At 51.4% G+C, this 20,176-nt stretch overlaps 3 protein-coding genes across 12 annotated transcripts in view; 1 reads left to right on the plus strand and 2 right to left on the minus strand.

The window, feature by feature from the left end:
* Positions 1–3,890, minus strand: part of DNAJC7 (DnaJ heat shock protein family (Hsp40) member C7) — a 44,440-nt gene extending 40,550 nt beyond the window's left edge. The window contains exon 1 of one of the 5 annotated variants that reach the window (XM_003913055.5): positions 3,583–3,890. In XM_003913055.5, coding sequence (XP_003913104.1) covers positions 3,583–3,659 — 77 coding nt within the window. In that variant the 5' untranslated portion in view covers positions 3,660–3,890. Of the gene's footprint in view, positions 1–1,799; positions 1,819–3,292; positions 3,403–3,582 lie in introns of those variants that run through there. The other 4 variants (XM_021929176.2, XM_021929180.2, XM_021929182.2 and 1 more) reach the window with 4 other exon arrangements.
* Positions 3,891–6,313: 2,423 nt separating this feature from the next.
* NKIRAS2 (NFKB inhibitor interacting Ras like 2) lies at positions 6,314–11,776 on the plus strand. Of its 5 annotated transcripts, XM_021929186.2 has the most exons (5): positions 6,324–6,461; positions 7,804–7,911; positions 8,640–8,713; positions 8,811–8,881; positions 9,782–9,836. In XM_021929186.2, exons 2-5 carry the CDS (start codon positions 7,818–7,820, stop codon positions 9,834–9,836), a joined length of 294 nt encoding a protein of 97 aa, XP_021784878.1. In that variant the 5' UTR covers positions 6,324–6,461; positions 7,804–7,817. The 5 variants fall into 5 exon arrangements, with proteins under 5 accessions (XP_003913105.1, XP_021784878.1, XP_021784877.1 ...); XM_003913056.4 differs by having other exon boundaries at positions 6,314–6,461; positions 8,640–8,881; positions 9,782–11,776; XM_021929185.2 differs by having other exon boundaries at positions 6,335–6,461; positions 7,785–7,911; positions 8,640–8,881; positions 9,782–11,776.
* The window catches only part of ZNF385C (zinc finger protein 385C), a 15,747-nt gene continuing 7,281 nt past the window's right edge, over positions 11,711–20,176 (minus strand). Inside the window, exons 3-7 of one of the 2 annotated variants that reach the window (XM_017950747.3) lie at positions 17,739–17,904; positions 14,869–15,165; positions 14,137–14,333; positions 13,725–13,820; positions 11,711–13,228 (exon numbers count right to left, since the gene is read on the minus strand). In XM_017950747.3, coding sequence (XP_017806236.1) covers positions 12,992–13,228; positions 13,725–13,820; positions 14,137–14,333; positions 14,869–15,165; positions 17,739–17,904 — 993 coding nt within the window. In that variant the 3' untranslated portion in view covers positions 11,711–12,991. Of the gene's footprint in view, positions 13,229–13,709; positions 13,821–14,136; positions 14,334–14,868; positions 15,166–17,738; positions 17,905–20,176 lie in introns of both variants that reach the window. The other variant, XM_009190643.4, reaches the window with a different exon arrangement.

Genomic DNA, 20,176 nt, shown 5'->3' on the forward strand with positions numbered 1-20,176 from the left:
ATAAACAAGGTTTTTTCATACTAACAGAGCCTAATGTTTATTTATTTATTTATTTATTTTTGAGACAGAGTTTCGCTCTTGTTGCCCAGGCTGGAGAGAATGGAGTGATCTTGGCTCACCACAACTTCCGCCTACCGGGCTCAAGTGATTCTCCTGCCTCAGCCTCCGAGTAGCTGGGGTTACAAGCATGTGCCACCACGTGTGGCTATTTTTTTTTTTTTTCTATTTCTAGTAGAGATGGGGTTTCTCCATGTTGGTCAGGCTGGTCTCGAACTCCCGACCTCAGGTGATCAGCCTGCTTCGGCCTCCCAAAGTGCTGGGATTACAGGCGTGAGCCACCACGCCTGGCCAATGTTTATTCTTCTAAGGATGTCTGATATGGCAAAAAGTTAAACTAATTTTTTTGTTTATTTAACTTTTTTTTTTTTTTTTGAGATAAGAGTCTCGCCACGTGGCCCAGGCTGGAGTGCAGTGGTGTGACCTTGGCTCACTGCAACCTCCGCCTCCTGGCGGGTTCAAGAGACTCTCCTGCCTCAGTCTCCCGATTAGCTGGGATTACAGGCGCCCACCACCACGCCCAGCTATTTTTTGTATTTTTAGTAGAGATGGGGTTTCGCCATGTCGGCCAGGCTGGTCTTGAACTCCAGACCTCATGATCCGCCCACCTCAACCTCCAAAAATGCTGAGATTATAGGCGTGAGCCACGGCGCCCAGCCTTATTTTCCTTTTGACTTGTGCACAAAAGTGGTATATAATAAACATGTTTAATTCTGTCGAAAAGAGTGCTATATATGAGAAACATAAAAGTCTGATAAGAATGCATTTTTTTCTTTTTTTAAGTTTTTTTTTTTTGAGATGGAGTTTTGCTCTTGTTGCCAAGGCTGGAGTGCAATGACATGATCTCCCCTCACCGCAACCTCCACCTCCTAGGTTCAATCAATTCTCCCACCTCAGCCTCCCGACTAGCTGGGATTACAGGTGTGCGTCACCACGCCCGGCTACTTTTTGTATTTTTAGTAGAGACAGGGTTTCACTGTATTAGTCACGCTGGTTTCGAACTCCTGACCTCAGGTGATCCACCTGCCTTGGCCTCCCAAAGTGCTGGGATTACAGGTATGAGCCACCACGCCCAGCCTTTTTCCTTTTTCAATTAATTTTTTTCTCTCACTATTTGAACTACAGGGATAATGCATGTTGTCATGTTTAATTTATAGTTATATTTTCTTAGTGACAGATAAAATAATTTGCATTCTGCAATCAACGACTTTTTTTCTTGAGATGGAATCTCACTCTGTCACCCAGGCTGGAGTGCAATGGCATGATCTCAGTTCACTGCAACCTCCACCTCCTGAGTTCAAGCAATTCTCCTGCCTCAGCCTCCTGTGTAACTGGGATTACATGTGCGTGCCACCACGCCCAGCTAATTTCTGTATTTTTAATAGAGACAGGGTTCTGCCATGTTGGCCACGCTGGTCTCAAATGCCTGACCCCAGCTGACCCACCTGCCTCGGCCTCCCAAAGTGCTGGGATTACAGGCTACTTAAGTAATAAGGTAGTTTACCTTATTTTGTTGTACTGCTATAAAATACCATGTTTTGTGTGATGTGGTCACATTACAGCATAACCTATTTTATTATGCGTCTTCAGGTTCATTTACTCCAATTTTATGATAGAATATCCTCTAAGGCTGTGATTGAAGAAATGTATTTGCTTTAGATAGGAGGTTTTGAAATGAAGTCCAAAATAGGGACACTCTACATCAGAGATTGACAATGAGTAGGATGAATTTTTAAAATTACCTATGGCCAGCCTGGTGCGGTGGCTCACGCCTGTAATCCCAGCATTTTGGGAGGCCGAGGCAGGAGGATCACGAGGTCAGGAGATGGAGACCATCCTGGCTAACACGGTGAAACCTCGTCTCTACTAAAAATAAAAATAAATAAAAACAAATTAAAAAAAAAAAATTAGCCGGGCATGGTGGGCGCCTGTAGTCCCAGCTACTGGGGAGGCTGAGGCAGGAGAATGGTGTGAACCCAGGAGGCGGAGCTTGCAGTGAGCTGAGATCATGCCACCACACTCCAGCCTGGGCGACAGAGCGAGACTCCGTCTCAAAAAATTAAAAATAAATAAATAAATAAATTACCTATGGCCAAATCCCTATTTATAATATAAAGGAACACTGAACTCTTTCCAAATCCAAGTAACTCTCTACAATTAAGCTCTGTCTGCACTGGGAGAAATTTTGTTTCCCATTGCAGCTCTTTAATGATGTATAAGGGTTGATGATGCTTAACTTTAAATATCTAGAAAGAAGCAGGAACAACATGAAAGCTCAAAATTAAGAACAGAGACTGGACTCTGGTGTCCTGGCTTCTCTGATATCCCAGGGACCTATTACACTTTGTCAGGCCCCCCAGCTCCCAACGGATCAGGAACTTGAGACACTGGCTGTGGTAACAACCTTCAAGCTTGATAACTATTCATGGCCTCCGTTCTTATATTTCTAACTCATCAGATAGTAAAAATCTCAGAATCCTGATTTCAGATCTCATGAACTAATTCTACATCACCACCTCAAATTACCCAGCCTGAAGACATAACGGGCTTGGTATGAAAATATAAAGTATGTGGGAATGAGACTGAGGGCACTGTAGACATCTTGAACAAAAGGGTCAGATTAACCTGCAGCTGATAAGGAAAGGGCTCCAAACTTCTAGAACCTTCTTGTCAATTCTGCTTTAGTATTAGAACACGTATGACTACCCACAACTCTGTCCCAACCCCATTTCCAATAATCTGGCCTAACTGTTGCCAGAATCTAGAGCGTTCTCGAAAACCACTCACTCAGCAGCTCCCTTGGCTAGTCCGACTGGCAGTCTCGAACCACTGCGGCTGCTTCGGAGTGCCAACAGCGCCCAAGCAGTTGCCCTCTTCCTTGGTGCTTAACTTAAGAAAGAACAGTGCTGGGAGGGATACAGATCACCCAGGAAGGATAGGGGAAGAGGAGTCTGACACAGAGAACACGAGATAAGCCCCTCGCTCTTCCCTTTTTCTCTATCATCTTTGACTTCTGGGATAACCGGGGGCAACCAGGTCAATTATGGAGACACACAATCACCTCGAACCCAGACTAGTGATCGAAAGGGAAAACGGGGTGAGGAGAGCAAAGGTTTTAGAGATGGAAAGTGCAGACAGGCAACAATGCACAGAAGTTAACAAGAAAAGGAGGGGGTCAGGGGCGATGTAAGGAAGTCGTCATCGACGCCGCGCCGCTCCCCCCCTCGCACCAGACCTCCGAAATTGCCCTCCGAGACTCGGGCTCTCCTATAAGGACGATCGTCCTCTCAGCTGGAGAAGAAGGCCATGCCTCAGCTCCTTCGCCAGGCGGAAGCGGGAGAGGAAGGCCGACCCCCAAGAGCGCCCCTTCAGGGGGTCCATCCGGCCTTGATCTCAGATTGGGGGGGGTGTTTGCGTAGGGCGGGGCATCGCCTCAACAGCTGGGGGCTGCATCATGGCAGGAACGGGTTTCCCTGAGCCACGGAGCTGCAGCTTGCCTCCTCTACTACCCTGCTACCCGGTTACCTCTTCGCCTCTGCGTCGTCGAGCAGCTCTGGCTCGGTCGCCGCCATTACCACATCGCACTCCGCGGCAGCCGCCATCTTACCGCCGGGACCAGAGAGCTGGGTGGGAGGCCGGCGGTGAAGAGCACTTCCGGTTGGAGCATAGAGCAGCTCAGCGGCGCCGCGCCCAGAAGGGCTCCCTCGGGCTCGTCTACCAGAGAGAGGCTCCGCTTGGGGCCAGAGCGGCCTCCCGCCCCCGGATGTCCAGGGTGGTCTCCGCGCCGGGGCGGGAGCCCAGGGACTGTGCCTGTGCGTAGGCGGCGCCACTTTACCCGTGGATGGGAAGGGAGGTGTACGGGTGGTAGCCTCTCTAGGGCTTGATTGGTTTCAGTATTCCAAGAGCCTCGTTGCCATAGCAACTTCCAATCCTAGAGAGTCTTCCTTAAAGGCTCCGTGGCGTCTGGGTTGGGTGGGGACCAGGTGACCCAAGATTGTAGGGAAAGAGTCCCCACTGCTACCTTTCCGACCTTGGAGTGTGTTCACAGCTTCTTCCCGGGAAAGGCAAGAGCCACTTTGAGCCCAGTTCCCCCAGCTTTCATCGTTCTCTGGATGCCCTACCCAATCAAGCCAGGGGAACGCAGGGCGTCTTCACCCTGCGCCTTTCATCCACTCCGGATCTCCAAACACCAACTGGTTCATCACCCTAATGACGCTGACCCTTTTACGAGGCTGCTTTCATGTCAGCCGCCTGGGAGTGCCATCTCAGCATTAAGCCTAGGAAAGCTGACACATGGCGCCCCAGACCCTGCCCTGGAGTTTATAAGGAAGCTCGCTGGGTGAGGTCCCTGCTCTTGTGTCCCCATTACTCCTACCTCTTATATAAACTCTCTACTCATCACGCTTGTCTTGCCGAATGCGGTCTGGATTGAGAACTCACAGGGGACAAGGGCACAGTTTAATTGTCTTGTTATTCCCTCACCCAAGCCACTATTTGTGGAGCTGAATTGAATTGGAGCTTTCTGGGGTTAAATTGGAGGAGTATTAGGAGTAGCTTTACAATGTAAAGCTAAGAGTAGCTGAAATGAGAAGAGGGCAAAGGAATTTTTAAAAGGATTTACCTGTTTCTTCCAGGAAAACAGCCTGTGCCAATGCTCCTACCCTGCCTATCCCAGTGTGGAGGGAACTGAAACCACAGCGACCACTGAGTAGGGAGGGATAGGACAAGCTTACTAGGTTGGAAAGGAGGGGTCATTCGTTGAGCCAATCACTCAATAGCCCTTTCCAAAACGCCTACTTTGTGCTAGGTTGTGAGGGCACAAGACTTACAGACCACCTGCCCTGCCTGTCAGTGGCTCATAGTCCAGTCTAATGCTAGCCAACCTGTCTCACCATCTTCCCACTTTATGTTCTAAGGCAACTCATTTATTCCCACAGCTTTACTTCCATCTGTTGATGACTCTCAACTCTACATATCTCCAACCTAGACCTTTCTTCAGCTTCCACAGCTGCATATCCAACTATCTACTGGATATCTCTTGTATGTTTCACAAATCCCCAAAGCTTACCATATTTAAATTTAACTTTTCATTGTCTACCTACACCTCAACAACAGAAAAAACAAATGCTGGATGTAATTATTATCTTTCCTAAATTCCGTATCTTGTTAAATGGATTAAACCATCCTCAGTCTTGGCTTCCAATTTGTTGCTCAGTTTTGTTGATTCTCTTACCAAATATTTCCCAAATCCATCTCCGTTTTTCCATCCTGATTCAGGCGCTCATCATATTTTTAAAGCTTGGAATAGGCTGGGCATGGTGGCATGCATCTGTAGTCCCAGCTACTTGGGAGGCTGAGGCAGGAGGATCACTTGAGCACAGGAGTTAGAGGCTACAGTGAGCTATGAGCACACCAGTGTACTCCAGCATGGAGAAAAGAGTAAGACCCTGTCCCTAAAAACAAAAAACGGCAACAACAAAGCAACAGAAAAAAAAAACAAAAAAACAAAAAAAACTTGGAATACAGCAATAGTCTCCTAATCGGTCCCTAATTTCATCTCTGTCCAGTCTTGCCTCTTCTGCCAGAGTGACCTTCCTCAGGGACTGATCATGTCACTTCATTGGCAATGGCTTTCCATTGCCGTCAGTTTGATCTCTTTGGCCTACCACACAAAGCCTTTGATTATCTGTTTCTTTTATTTTTTTTTAATGATTTAATTTGAGTACCAGTATTTAGGTCCTTTCTACCACCAATATTGAACCCAAGTTCTCATAGTTCCAGAAAATGCCATGACTTGTAGCCATGTTTCCTCTACCCTAGGACACCCTTTCCCCCAAGCTCTTCAGTGTCTGCTGACTCAAAGTTAAATGCTATTTTGCTGTGCCCCACAGCACCTCAGTAATTGTTAGACATCTAGCTTCTCTAGACCGTGAGTTCTGATGGGCAGCCACCGTATCTAACTCGTCCACTTTCTCTCAGTATATGGCCCTGCACATGGCACAGACAGAGAAGATGCTCAGAAAACATTCGACGGATGAATGATTGAGTAAACGAAGAGTTACTGTACCCTGATCGCCTTTAGAGGGAGAACATTTGGGCCTCAGAGACACCAGGACAACCAGCGGCCCGCGTCCAGGGAGTCTAGAACCTTGCACACACCCAGGCCAGGTCGTGGCCGTCATTCCCCCGCCGACCTCTGGGGGAGCTGCGCGGTCCGCACCCGTTCTCCGCTGCCGGAATTCGTCTTGTCTGACGGAAGCTGGGGAGAGGGCAGGCGGCGGGGGCGGGGCCCGGCAGAGCCTACACCGACCCGGGAGGAAGACAATCCTGTGCGGCGGCGCTGCCCCTCCCCTGGTCCCCGCGCGCTCCGAGGGCCTGGCTTGGTGCTGCGGGGGCCCCGGGAGGTACGGAGCTGGGAGGCGAGGCTCGTCCGGCGCTAGGATCGGCCTCCGCCCCCGGGCCGCTTTAGGTGGCTGGTCTCTGCCTCTCATTCATTTGGGGGCTCCCCCGTGGGAAAATCTGTGGCGGAGGCCCCTCTGGCCCACTCTTATGGTGTCTTTTATTGTAGGTCTCAGTATATGGAGAGGGGGTCTGTGTCAGGAGCTTCCCTTGGAGAGGTTTCTGTTTGGGACCGTCTTGGGAGTGATCTATCTCTGCTCTCTGTGGGGGGATCTTTGTCTGGAGCTCTTGGGAGTGGGGGGCTTGTGTTTGGAAGTTTGCCTTCGGGGAGATACCTGTCTGGGACCTCTTAGGGTTTCTATGAGCTTTCTCTTTTGTGTCTGTCAGCCCAAGGGCAGCAAAAAGTATCTCCTTTCTGAAGCCTTTTTTTCCTTAGGTTTCTTCACTCTTTCTCTCTTATGTTCATTTTAGCTATATACTTGACTGGCGTTTAGAGGGAATTGATTGTTGTCCAGATGAGTCGTACAGGAAAGCAGATTGTCTTTTTTTTTTTTTTTTGAGACGGAGTCTCGCTCTGTTGCCCAGGTTGAAGTGCAGTGGCACAATCTTGGCTCACTGCAACCTCCGGCTCCCGGGTTCAAGCGATTCTCCTGCCTCAGCCTCTCAAGTAGCTGGGATTACAGGCACCCGCCACCACGCCTGGCTAATTTTTTGTATTTTTAGTAGAGACCAGGTTTCACTATGTTGGCCAGTCTGGTCTCGAACTCCTGACTTTGTGATCCGCCCACCTCAGCCTCCCGAAGTGCTGGCGTGAGCCACCGTGCCCTGCCCCAGATTATCCTTTTTATTTGCTCAGTCCCCCCAGGGAGCAGATGGCTTCAGACAGCCACACAAAATACTATTCCTGCTTAATTCGCCATGGGGTCATGATTAAAGAGAGGAAGCTGGGCTGAGTTCCCTTCACTAATTGGTCCTCTCTACATCTTGTGCACAGAAGGGAACCTGGCCAGTGGCCAGTGACTCTCCTCTCCCTTTATGGCAGCATTTCCAAGCACCTGCCCTGGGACAGGTACTGGCTAGGAACTGGGGATAACAAAGACGAATAAAATAACAGCTCACTGTCCAGTAGTGAACATAGAGACATCGGTTTCCTCTGACTAGCATTGGGATGGTGCTGAAACCCTGGAACTATACATTCAGTTTAGAACTTGGGCTCTCAGTTATGGAAGTTCTGCCTTCTATTTTTTTGGTTTTTGTTTTTGTCCACCAGAAAACATCTGCTAGTAACTGCCCTCTGTGTTGATGCTTTCTTTCCTCACCTCACCCAGCGTGCTTCTGTTCTTCAAGGTTGAAAACTAAGCATGGGGAAGAGCTGCAAGGTGGTCGTGTGTGGCCAGGCGTCTGTGGGCAAAACTTCAATCCTGGAGCAGCTTCTGTATGGGAACCACGTGGTGGGTGAGTATTATTGGAGGGGGAGAAACAGTGGGAGAAGTTGAAGAATAAGGAATAGGCTTGATCACAACACACACAGGCTAAAAGCTGCTCCTGGTGGTTTTTGCCCTGGAAGAATAAAACTTACATTGTAACAAATCAACTCTACAACACTGAACAAAATCGGAGGGAGAAAGCCCTGTGTCCAAGATAGGAAGGAGAAGCTGTCATATCACACTTGTGCTTAGCATGGAATTAGCATAAAATTAATGTCCATTGGCTGGGCGTGGTGGATCACACCCGTAATCCCAGCACTTTGGGAGGCTGAGGTGGGCGGATCACCTCAGGTCGGGAGTTCAAGACCAGCCTGAACAACTTGGAGAAACCCCGTCTCTACTTAAAAATACAAAATCAGCCGGGCGTGGTGGCGCATGCCTGTAATCCCAGCTATTCAGGAGGCTGAGAGAGGAGAATCACTTGAACCCGGGAAGTGTAGGTTGCGGTGAGCTGAGATCGCACCATTGCACTCCAGCCTGGGCAACAAGAGCAAAAGTCCGTCTCAAAAAAAAAAAAAGAAATTAATGTTAGTTCCCCTAAACCCAAATCATTTCAGTCCTGCCAGGCTGTCAATTCTCTGGCCTCCTCAGCCCCCCACATTCCTTTCTCCCCATCTGGTCAGCCTTAAGCTGTTCTCATAACTCACATTTCCCATCTCCCTCTCCACTTCAGACAGTTTTCTCATTTTATACCAGGTTCAGAGATGATCGAGACGCAGGAAGACATCTACGTGGGCTCCATTGAGACAGACCGAGGGGTGCGAGAGCAGGTGCGTTTCTACGACACCCGGGGGCTCCGAGATGGGGCCGAACTGCCCCGACACTGCTTCTCTTGCACTGATGGCTACGTCCTGGTCTACAGCACAGATAGCAGAGAGTCTTTTCAGCGTGTGGAGCTGCTCAAGAAGGAGATTGACAAATCCAAGGACAAGAAGGAGGTGTGTGGCATAGGCTTCTGGTGGGAGCCTCAGTGATCAGAGAGTTTGGGCAGTGGGCTGGTTTGGGAAGCCTGGCATGGCTCCATTCTTCACTCCAAGGTGAGTTAGGAGCTAGAAGTGGGGTGGCTGCATGTTGAGTCTGCTCAACCAAAGAGGCCTCTTTGTGGCTTAAGGGGTCCCTGACCTGACTTTATGTATGAAGCCCCCACTAGTTGTTCTTCTGATAGTTCTGTGCTTTTAGCTATGAAAGCCCTTCTTTTTTTTTTTTTTTTTTTTTTGAGACAGGGTCTCACTCTGCCACCCAGGCTGGCATGATCACAGCTCACCCAGTGCAGTGGCATGATCACAGCTCACTGCAGCCTCAACCTCCCAAGGCTTGGGTGGTCCTCCTGCCTCAGCCCCATGAGTAGCTAGGACTACAGGTGCACGCCACCACGCCTGGCTCAGTTTTGTATTTTTACTAGAGATGGGGTTTTCTCATGTTGCTCAGGCTGTTCTCAAACTCCTGGACTCAAGCAGTCCACCTGCCTCATTCTCTCAAAGTGTTGGGATTACAGGCATGAGCCACTGCATCTGGCCATGAAGGCCCTTCTGTTCTCCAGAATCCCCCTCTAAGCTGCAGAGTTCTGGGAGTGCTTCCTCGTGAGTTGTTGAGCCAGAAACTGACTGCTAGTAATGAGCATGTATGGGCAATGCAGGGCTGGTGATAGAACTAAAAGGAGGGCTAGATGGAGGCCAGAATTTGAACAGAGGAAAGAGAAGAAAAAGCAACCATCTCCTTTCCCACAATGAATGCATTTAGCTTTCCTCTCATAGAACTCCTAGGTGGTTGCCAGCCCCCATGTCCATTCCTGGGTTTATGGTACATTCACAGGCCTATGCTGCGTTCCTCTTCCCTAGGTCACCATCGTGGTCCTTGGCAACAAGTGTGACTTACAGGAGCAGCGGCGTGTAGACCCAGATGTGGCTCAGCATTGGGCCAAGTCAGAGAAGGTGAAGCTGTGGGAGGTGTCAGTGGCGGACCGGCGCTCCCTCCTGGAGCCCTTCGTCTACCTGGCCAGCAAGATGACGCAACCCCAGAGCAAGTCTGCCTTCCCCCTCAGCCGGAAGAACAAGGGCAGTGGCTCCTTGGATGGCTGAAGAGCTGCCGTTCCTCCTTTATAATCCTAGCCCCATTTCAGCATCTGGGGGTCTGGTAGATGGGTTGAGGGCAAAGTAGAGGGAAAGCTGCCTTTCCCGCTCAGCCACAGAACTCCCCAGTAGGCCAGGCCCCAGCCACTTTGCTCCCTCTCACCTCCAGGAAGTGCAAATACTCTTAGTTGACATCCCCTTCCTCAGCCCTCACAGCCTACTCCCCACCCCAGCTTTTATAGGCTCTGCTCCACTGTCTCCTGGGGCAGTGGGTCACCGTCCCTTCCAGCTGCCCCAAACAGGAAGCAGAGTCACCACGCAGCAGTGTCCCTTCTCGGGTCTGGTTCCTATTATAGTTAGGGGTCCCACCCTCTGGGCTTCCCATCAGTGACACACACACACTTATGGCACCAGCCTGGACGCCAGAAAAAGGGTGTCCAAGTATTATGTGTATGCGTTTAGTTGTGCCTGTGTGTGCATGCACGCACTATGCTCCTATACTGGTGTTAGGCGTCTCCTCATCCCTCACCCTGACCTTTCTCCTGTCCTTTTCTTGGCTGGAAGAAGCTAGCCTCCTGGGAGTGTAGTTTTCTGTTTTAAATCCCCCACCCCTGGCTGGGCTCAGTGACTCACGCCTGTAATCCCAGCACTTTGGGAGGCCAAGGCCGGTGGATCACTTGTGGTCAGGAGTTCACGACCAGCCTGGCCAACATTGTGAAACCCCATCTCTGCCAAAAATATAAAAGTTAACCGGGCATGGTGGCACATGCCTGTAATCCCAGCTACTCTGGGAGGCTATGGCAGGAAAATGGCTTGAACTCAGAAGGTGGAGGCTGCAGTGAGCTGAGATCGCGCCACTGCACTCCAGCCTGGTCAACAGAGCAAGACTCCATCTCAAGAAAAAAAAAAAATTCCCCACCCCCACCAATAGTTTAACTTCTTCTTCCTGCTCAGGGAGCAGATGGGCCTCATTGGCTGAGGTGGAATAGAATAACTGGTCTATGAGTTGCCACCCCACTTTGTGACCCAGCAAGAACTTTCCCCTCTCTGGGTGTTAGTTTCTTATCTGTAAGATGACCAGAGTTGCTCAGATGATCTCCTAGATCCTTTCCAGTTCTCTGATTTTGTAAAGCCAATGGCTTCTCCCTCTTCAAGGTGCTATGCCGACCAGCCCTGAAGGCTGGGATCTGCCGCTCCCTCCAGCCACCAGGGGGCAGGAGTGCACTACCTGCTGTCAGTCGCCAGAGTGGCCGCTCCGTGCCCAGCCCTCCAGCCTCGCCCTTGGAGGCTGCTCTTCATCCTGCCTGTGGTTTTCAGCTCAGAGCTGGACTTCTATTTATAAGTTACCTGTATTTATATTTATATGCCCGCTGCCATGGTGAAGGCTGGACAAGGTGCTCCTCTGGCCCCTCCTTCTTACCTCAGATGCCTGAACAGAACAAGGCAAACACGTAGCAGCCTCTCAGGAGCAGACAGGTCCTCTTTCGGGGCTCAGGAGGGTGGGCACGTACCCAGTGGCCTGCAAAGTGAGCTTATTACCCACTACTTCCTGTGCCCGCTTTGTGCTTCTAAGGTGCACACCTAGCCTAGGTGAGACACTGCAGCCAGGCAACCACCGACACACGCCCCTTCTCAAAGCCAGAGGTGAGTGGGGCAAGTGCCTAGGGCTGGGCGAGTGGAATTAGGACACACACAGGCTTGGGCTTCAAGTTCATTTATTGATGCATTCATTGGACACAATAAAACCACAATTGTTATCAAAAAGTTTCCCTCCCCTCCCGCCTTTTTCTGGTTCTCCCATTGGAAATGTCTTAAAAAAAAAAAAAAAAAAAGATACAGGGGGATACTGGCAAGGTCCCATATTGTGGGGTGCAGAGGGGGCAGTGCTGCAGTGGGAGGGAGCTTGTGACACTGATGTTGACAGCATGAAATGGGTCTTGTAAGTGCGTGTGAGACTGCCTCCCAATACTCAGCTTCACAGTGGCAGGGGCTGGTTGAGAGAAGGGAAAGCTCTTCCTTTGGGAGCCCTGGGGGTATTCGGTATTAGCTGAGTCCATAGTCTGAGGGAGACCCACACCCGCCCTCCAAGAGCTGGGGTTCAGGAAGTCAGAGGAAGGCTAATAGGAGCTGCTGAGGGATGAGTTACCCCCTCAATATTAAGACTGGGCTCATCGGCAAGTATCACTTGAACCAGGGAGGCAGAGGCTGCAGTGAGCCAAGATCGTACCACTGCACTCTAACCTGGGCAACAGAATGCAACTCTGGAAAAAGAAAAAATGTCTGGGCCCATGAATGCCCAGAAGACGAAGATTAAAACAAACAAAACCCTGGACCCAACCAGAACATCACCTTCTCTCAGTCCCACCCCTTCAGAGCAGATGAAGCCCCCAAAAGCTTTCAGAACCAGCCCCACCACTTCCTTGGCTCTGTCCCACCTTAGCACTGCTGATCGAAGGACTTCTGGGTCCCCCTTTCTCCTCCGTGGTCCTCTGTCACACTCCCATGGTCACCTTGTCCTGATAGCCTTGAGCCTGCTCCAGCTAAAGACCCCATCTCTATCTCCAGTGAAGCCCCAGAGCCTAGGACTGGAGGTCAGAGAGTTGCTCCCCGGCTAGGAGAGGATGGCTTGTAGAAGCTAAGATTCCTGGAGGCTGGCCATGTGGGGCCTGGTGTAGGTCTTGGGTGGAGGAAAGTGGGAGCACCATGTGGCTGGGGCTGAGATTTTGCATAGATCTTTGGGGTCTGTCAGGGTGGGAAATGCAGGGAAGCTTAGGACTAACCCTGGAAGGCCTGGGAAAGGAGGGTGGGGACAGTCCTTGGAAGGGAGCTGCCCTTAAAACTAGCCCAATTCTTTCTGGATTGGGCAGGACCCCTGAAGCTGTTCACAGTCTCTGTGGCATGTAGGAACCCAAGGTGTCTCGGGACAGTAGGAGACAAGGAGTGGCTATTGGGAAATCAGCTCTGGCCTCCCCATGAGGGCTAATAAGGGGCAAGGACGATAGGTCCTGTGGCAGGGCGGACAGCTCCTGCTGGGGTGCGAAACAGAGCTGGGCCCAGGATCGGAGCTGGGAAGAGGGTAGTGGCTGCTGTAGGGGCAGGGCGGAGGGCCAGGGGCCCTGGCAGGGCACAGATGGCAGTGGCTGCGGTGGGGAGCGGGCTGGGCAGGAAGCGGGCTGCCAGCGTCTTGGTGAGTTGCTTCTGCAAGGCCAGTTTAGACTATACAGAAAAGAAAGGAATGGACACAGTCTCCACCCCAGAAAACCGCACCCCCTCCCTGGGGCCCATCCTCAAGCTTTTTGCTGCAGGGAAAATGTGCCTTTTAGAGTTCCAAACCTAAATCCTCCTCCCTTCCCACCCCCAAACATTCATTCCGAAGGGCTTTCTCCGCCACCTGTCTTCCTGTCCAGAGGGAGGAAAGTCTCAGGATGGGAGAAGGGAGGAGGATTTACGGGATAGAGATGGTCTCTAGGAGATGCACGCCCACCCCTCGCTCTTGCCCCTAAGATGACTACCCCAGCCCACCTCCCCGGAAATTCCTCTGGGCAGATCCCAGTTCCCAGCCCCAGCTCTCTCACCGCCCAGCAGCCTCAGTGCAGGGTGGTCTCTTTCCTGCCCCACCACATCCCCCATCTGGCCCTCCCAGCCCACCCTCTCCCCTCCTGACCCAGTCCCAGCTCTGTTGCCTGGAGACAGATACCTTGAGGATACTCACAGCCAGCGCTGCGTGCTTCTGCAGCTTGCTGTGCTGGCTGGAGGGCTTGGGGGGCTTCCCGGCCAGGCGGTCTTTGTGCCTCCTGCTGCTCATGTGCTAATGGAGACAGACAGACAGACTGGGAACAAGATGACAAAGCCCAAGGACCCCAAGACCATCATCCTCGACTCTCTCCCCCTTCCTCTACCCACAGCTCGCACATCCAAAGCACACAGACTGGGTCCTCACCCTGGGGTAGGCTCTGGGAAGGGAAGGTGAATCTTGGCCTTTGCCCTCAGTTGGCCTGCTGGCCTCGCTCCTCCAGCCCGCTCTGCTCTGCCCTGCCTGCCCTCTTCAGGATCCTTCCCTCTCCTGCCCTGCCCCTCACCCCCTCCCCTGGCTCCAACCCCAGTCCCAGCCTCACTTCTCCCACCTGCTTGAGTTGGGTCTCTGAATTGACCTGGAGCTGACAGAGAGCACAGTGGAAAGCAGGGCTGGGCCCCTGCCGGCCACCCCGGCCCCCTGTCACTCTCTTGGCCTTGTGTCCAGCACCTCCCCTGGACACCGGGCGGCCCCGGCTCCTCCGGGGAGCCCCTCGCTGACCCTCTGTCATCCACCGGTGCTTGGCTCCTGGAGAGGGAAGAAGGCAGTCTCTCGGCAGCAGGAAGGGGTTGCAGGGGCTGCAGAGACCCCTCCACACTCACGCAGTTTGGCTTTCCCTGTAAGCCTCACGGCAGCTCTATGCGCACATCGCCCTCCAGCCACACGTGGTTTCCCCTCCCAGCTTCTGTCCTTTCATGCCAGCCCCTCCAATGGAAGGCCTCCCTGCACTACAAATGGCTGGCTTCCCCTTTGCTTTGATCTCAGTCCCTTCCTTCTAGGTGTGATCTAAGGAGAGAGGGAGGTGTCTCCTGTCTCCTGTGGAGTGACCCTTCAGAGATTTAGCGACCCTCAGTTCTTGCTGCCTCAGACTTCTGTTCCCAATTCTCCTCCCCAAGGAGTAATGGGAGGACCCAGAAACACCTGCTCAATAATACGCGATCACAACGCCTCTGCCACCCAACCCTTGAGCGAAGCACGCAGGAACTCAAGCCTACCCTCATCTGGTGAGGCTCAGCTTCTGCCCCACCCTTTCCCCAGGCTCCAGCTCCTGGGGACCACTGACCTGTGTTGTGAGCCTGAAGCTGGGAGGCCGAGTTCACTGTCACCTTACACGTGGGGCAGTAGAGGTGCCCCTTCTCACTCCTGCCTTCCCCACGCACGCTGCTTCCCACGGCAGCTGCTGCCGGCTCAGGCCCCGGTGCCTCTCTCCCAGGCTCTGGGGAGCAAGGTGGGCAGGAGGAAGAAGAGGACAAGGAGGAGGCAGCATCCAAGAGCTCTTCGTGGGCTGGCTCCCTGGATGTAGGGTCCGGAGTTGGTGGTGGCTGGAGTGGAGACCCAAGAGGTGGGACTGCAGGAACTGCTGCGGAGATGGAAGGCATGGGGGCAGAGTGTGAGGCCCAGTATGACGCTGGAGACCACGATCTTCAGCTCTGACCATGGAGGTGACCTGGAGGGCCTCTGGTGGATGACCAGCACTGAATTCCAGGCCCCACTTTTCTACCAACTCACTGGGCAGACTTGGGCCTCAGTTTCCCCATCGGAAATCACTAAGTTGGACACAGTGGTCTCAGAAAGCCCTCACAGCCCTCATATTCTTATTTACTAACTTAAATAGGCAGCGATCACCAAAAAAGATGTACTAGAATGTTCAGAGAACACTATTCATAATATCATAAAACTGAAACTACCCACATGTCCACCAACAGGAGAGCAGATTTTTAAAAAATAGTGGTACGGGCTGGATATGGTGGCTGATATCTGTAATCCCAGCACTTTGGGAGGCCGAGGCAGGTGGATCATCTAAGGTCAGGAGTTCGAGACTGGCCTGGCCAACATGGTGAAACCCTATCTCTACTAAAAATATAGAATTAGCCAGACGTGGTGGCACATGCCTGTAGTCCCAGCTACTCGGAAGGCTGAGGCAGGAGAATCACTTGAACCCGGAAGGCAGAGGTTGCAGTGAGCCAAGATCACGCCACTGCACTCCAGCCTAGGCGACAGAGTGAAACTCCATCTCAAAAAAAATAAAACAAACAAAACAAAACAAAAAAAGTGGTAGGGGCCAGATGCAGTGGCTCACACCTGTAATCCCAGCACTTTGGGAGGCCAAAGTGGGCAGATGACTTGAGTCCAGGTGTTCAAGATCAGCCTGGGCAACACAGTGAAACACCGTCTCTACTAAAAATACAAAAATTAGCCAGGCATGGTGGCACATGCCTATAGTTCTGGCTACTTGGGAGGCTGAGGGAGGAGGATCACTTGAGAGCCAGGGAGGTGGATGAGCCTAGATCACACCACTGCACTCTAGCCTGGGTGACAGAGCCAAACCCTGTCTCAAAAAAAAAAAAAAGTTTTTAAAAATTCAAATTAAAAAAAAAGTAGTGGTATGATCTGCAATGGAGTACTACACAGCAATGAAAAAGAACAAACTACAGCTACACACAAAAACATGGATGAATCTTACAGATACAATGAATGTTAATGAATGTTTGTGAGAGATGAATAAAACCCAGATACAGGCCGGGTGGGGTGGCTCACACCTGTAATCCCAGCACTTTGGGAGGCCAAGGCAGGTGGATCACAATGTCAGGAGTTAGAGACCAGCCTGGCCAATATGGTGAAACCCTGTCTCTACTAGAAATTTAAAAAATTAGCTGGACGTGGTAGCGGGTGCCTGTAGTCCCAGCTACTTGGGAGGCTGAGGCAGGAAAATGGCTTGAACCTGGGAAGCAGAGGTTGCAGTGAGCCAAGATTGCACCACTGTGCTCTAGCCTGGGAGACAGAGTGAGACTCTCTCTCAAAAAACAAAAAAACACAAAACAAAACAGATACAAAAAACCCTACATACTCTATGATTCACCAAAAACAGGTAAAACTGATGTATGCTGAGAAGTCAGGATGGTATTTACCATCAGAGGGGCTGCAGTCGGTTGAATAGTGTCTCCCCCAAAATTCATGTCTATCTGGAACCTCAGAATGTGACCTTATTTGGAAACAGGGTCTTTGCAGATAAAATTACTGAAGATGAGTCATGCTGGGTTTGGGTGGGACTAATCTAGTGACTGGTACCCTTATAAGAAGAGCTTGTGGAGACACAGAGACACACAAGGGAGAATGTGGAGATGGAGGAGGAGATTGGAGTGATGCGTCTATAAGCCAAGGAGTGCCAAGGAATGCCCGCAACCACCAAAGGCCAGAAGAGAAGCATGGGACACTTTCTCCTCTGAGCCCCCAAGAAGGAACCAACCCTGTCAAAGCCTTGATTTCAGACTTCTGGCCTCCGAGCTGTGGGAAAATACATTTCTGTTGTTTCCAGCCACCCAGATTGGAGTCTCTTTTTTTTTTTTTGGGTGGACGGGGGAGGTTAGAGACAAGGTTTTGCTCTGTCACCCAGGCTAGAGTGCAGTGGCATGACCATAGTTCACTGCAGCCTCGACCTCCAGGGCTTAAGCAGATCCTCCTGCTTCAGACTCTTGAGCAGCTGGGACTACAGGTGTGTATCATCATGCCTGGCAAATAAATTTTTTTGTAGAGACAGGGTCACACCGTGTTACCCAGACTGGTCTCAAACTCCAGGCTTCAAGCAATCCTCCCGCCTCAGCCTCCCAAAGTGTTAACCATCACAAGGTGTGAGCCACCATGCCTAACTTCACAAATGTAGTCATTTGTGGAGGCAGCCCTTGGAAATGAATACTTCAGGGTAATGACCGGGAAGAGGTGCAAGACAAGCTTCTGAGGTGCTGGTAACGTGTTTCCTGATCTGGGTACGTGTTCAGCTTAGGAAAATTCATGGAGTGGTACACTTGTGTACCTTTGCCTGTCTGTATGGAATACTCCAACACAAGCAAAAAGCAGCAGCAGAAATCTCTCAACCCCTTGTCAGAAACCAGATTTGGAGTGGAGATTTGGGAAAGAGAAGAGCTCAGGACTGACCTTTACTCTGTTGCTCTCCAGGGGCTCCACTGGCCAGCGTTGGGATTGGGGACACTACAGCCCCATCCTGGGCCTGGGTGTGTGGCCTCTGCTTGCTCTTGGCAGCCTCGACAGCCTTGAGTTTTCTGGCGTGTTTGTGGCCTTTATAATGTGCCTCGGCCTGGTTCTGGGGAGGGGAGGCAAGAGGTCACCATTCACTGGCTGAGTCCACATGCCCCATTCATGAACTGGAGCCCAGCAGGGGACAGGTCCAAGGGAGGCAGGGCTCAGGCACACAAAGGGCAAGTCCTTGTCCTTGTCATCATCATCACCATAGTACATGTGGCTCTGAGGTTTACGGAATGTGTCCTCGCACATGAGCTTCAAGGCAGGCAGCCTCTGGCTTCAGATCTGACTCAGCCACTTACTAACTACATCTGTTTTTGCTTTCTGATTTTTTTTTTTTTTTTTGAGGCAGAGTCTCACTCTGTCGCCCAGGCTGGAGTGCAGTGGCGCCATCTCGGCTCACTGCAACCTCCGCCTCCTGGGTTCAAGCGATTCTCCTGTCTCAGCCTCCTGGGTAGCTGGGACTATAGGTGCCCGCCACCACACCAGACTAATTTTTTGTGTTTTTAGTAGAGATGGGGTTTCACCTTATTAGCCAGGATGGTTTCAATTTCCTGACTTCATGGTCCACCCGCCTTAGCCTCCCAAAGTGCTGGGATTACAGGCGTGAGCTACCAGGCCCGGCCACTAACTACATCTTTAGGCAAGTAACATCATCTCTCTGAGCCTGAGTCTCCTCATCCGTAAACTCTGTGACGACAATACTGACATCAGCCGGGCACGGTGGCTCACGCCTGTAGTCCCAGCACTTTGGGAGGCCGAGGCGGGCGGATCATGAGGTCAGGAGATCAAGACCATCCTGGCTAACACAGTGAAATCCCGTCTCTACTAAAAATACAAAAAATTAGCTGGGTGCGGTGGCGCGCGCCTGTGGTCCCAGCTACTCGGGAGGCTGAGGCAGGAGAATGGTGTGAACCCAGAAGGCGGAGCTTGCAGTGAGCCAAGATCAAGCCACTGCACTCCAGCCTGTGCGAAGAGTGAGACTCCGTCTCAAAAAAAAAAAAATTACTGACCTCATGGGGTTGTCAGAATTACATGGGAACATGAATTACAAGGGCCGAGTCCATAGAGTAGGTGCTCAATGAATGTTAGTTATCGAGTGTATCAATGCACAAATGGAGAAAGCAGAGCAATCCCCACACTTTGGGGCATATGTACCCCAGAACATTCATCCCTTTGTTCACTTGTTCAACAAGTCATTACTGAGCATTTGCTATTTGCCAGGAAGAAGCCATGGTTCCTCCCTCAGAACAAATTCTCTCCTCCATCTTTTTTTTTTGAGATGGAATCTTACTTTGTCACCCAGGCTGGAGTGCTGTGGGAGCAATCTCAGCTCACTGCAACCTCCGCCTCCTGGGTTCAAGTGATTCTCCTGCCTCAGCTTCCTGAGTAGCTGGGATTACAGGCACCTGCCACCACAACTGGCTGATTTTTTTTTTTTTTTCTTTATTTTAGTAGAGATGGGTTTCACCATGTTGGCCAGGCTGGTCTCTAACTGCTGACCTCAAGTGATCCACCCACCTCAGCCTCGCAAAGTGCTGGGATTACAGGTGTGAGCCACAACGCCCAGCCTCTCCTCCATCTCTTGCAGGACTCATGGAACCAGAAGCCCTGAAGGGAATCCCCAAATCTGGCCTGTCAGTGTCCTCCCTCCAAGGGTCCTCACTTGCTGCTCCCTGGCCCACCTCCTCAAAACGTGGGAAAGACAGGCTCCCACAGCCCTTCCCTGGATGTGACACCACAGCAGTTCTGCTGACATTCAACTGAAACCCCAGACTGCCTGACAGGAGGTAGACCTTCCCTGCGAGGCCAGAATGACGTTCCTCCTCTACCTAGGGGTAGGATGTAGTAGAAAGGGGTAGGCTGCAGTAGAGTCATAGACCTTGGGGTCAGCCAGGCCTGGGTTCATATCCCAGCTTTGCTACTAACCAGCTGTGTGGTCTTAGGCAAGTCACTTAACCTCTCTAAGGCTCACTTTCCTCATCTGAAAATCGGGGATTATAATAGCGTCTCTAGGCCAGGTGCGGTGGCTCACACCTGTAATCCCAGCATTTTGGGAGGTCGAGGTGGGTGGATCACTTGAGCCCAGGAGTTCGAGACCAGCCTGGGCAACATGGTGAAACCCTGTCTCTGTCAAAAATACAAAAAAACTAGCCAGGCGTGGTAGCACATCCCTGTAATCCCAGCTACTAAGCCGAGGCACAAGAATCACTTGAACCCCGGAGGTGGAGGTTACACTGAGTCAAGATTACGCCACTGCACTCCTGCCTGGGTGACAGAGTGAGACCTTGTCTTAAAAAAAAACACACACTGGCCGGGCACGGTGGCTCAAG

This window comes from Papio anubis, chromosome 17 (genome assembly GCF_008728515.1).
Source record: "Papio anubis isolate 15944 chromosome 17, Panubis1.0, whole genome shotgun sequence".
Classification (NCBI taxonomy): domain Eukaryota; kingdom Metazoa; phylum Chordata; class Mammalia; order Primates; family Cercopithecidae; genus Papio; species Papio anubis.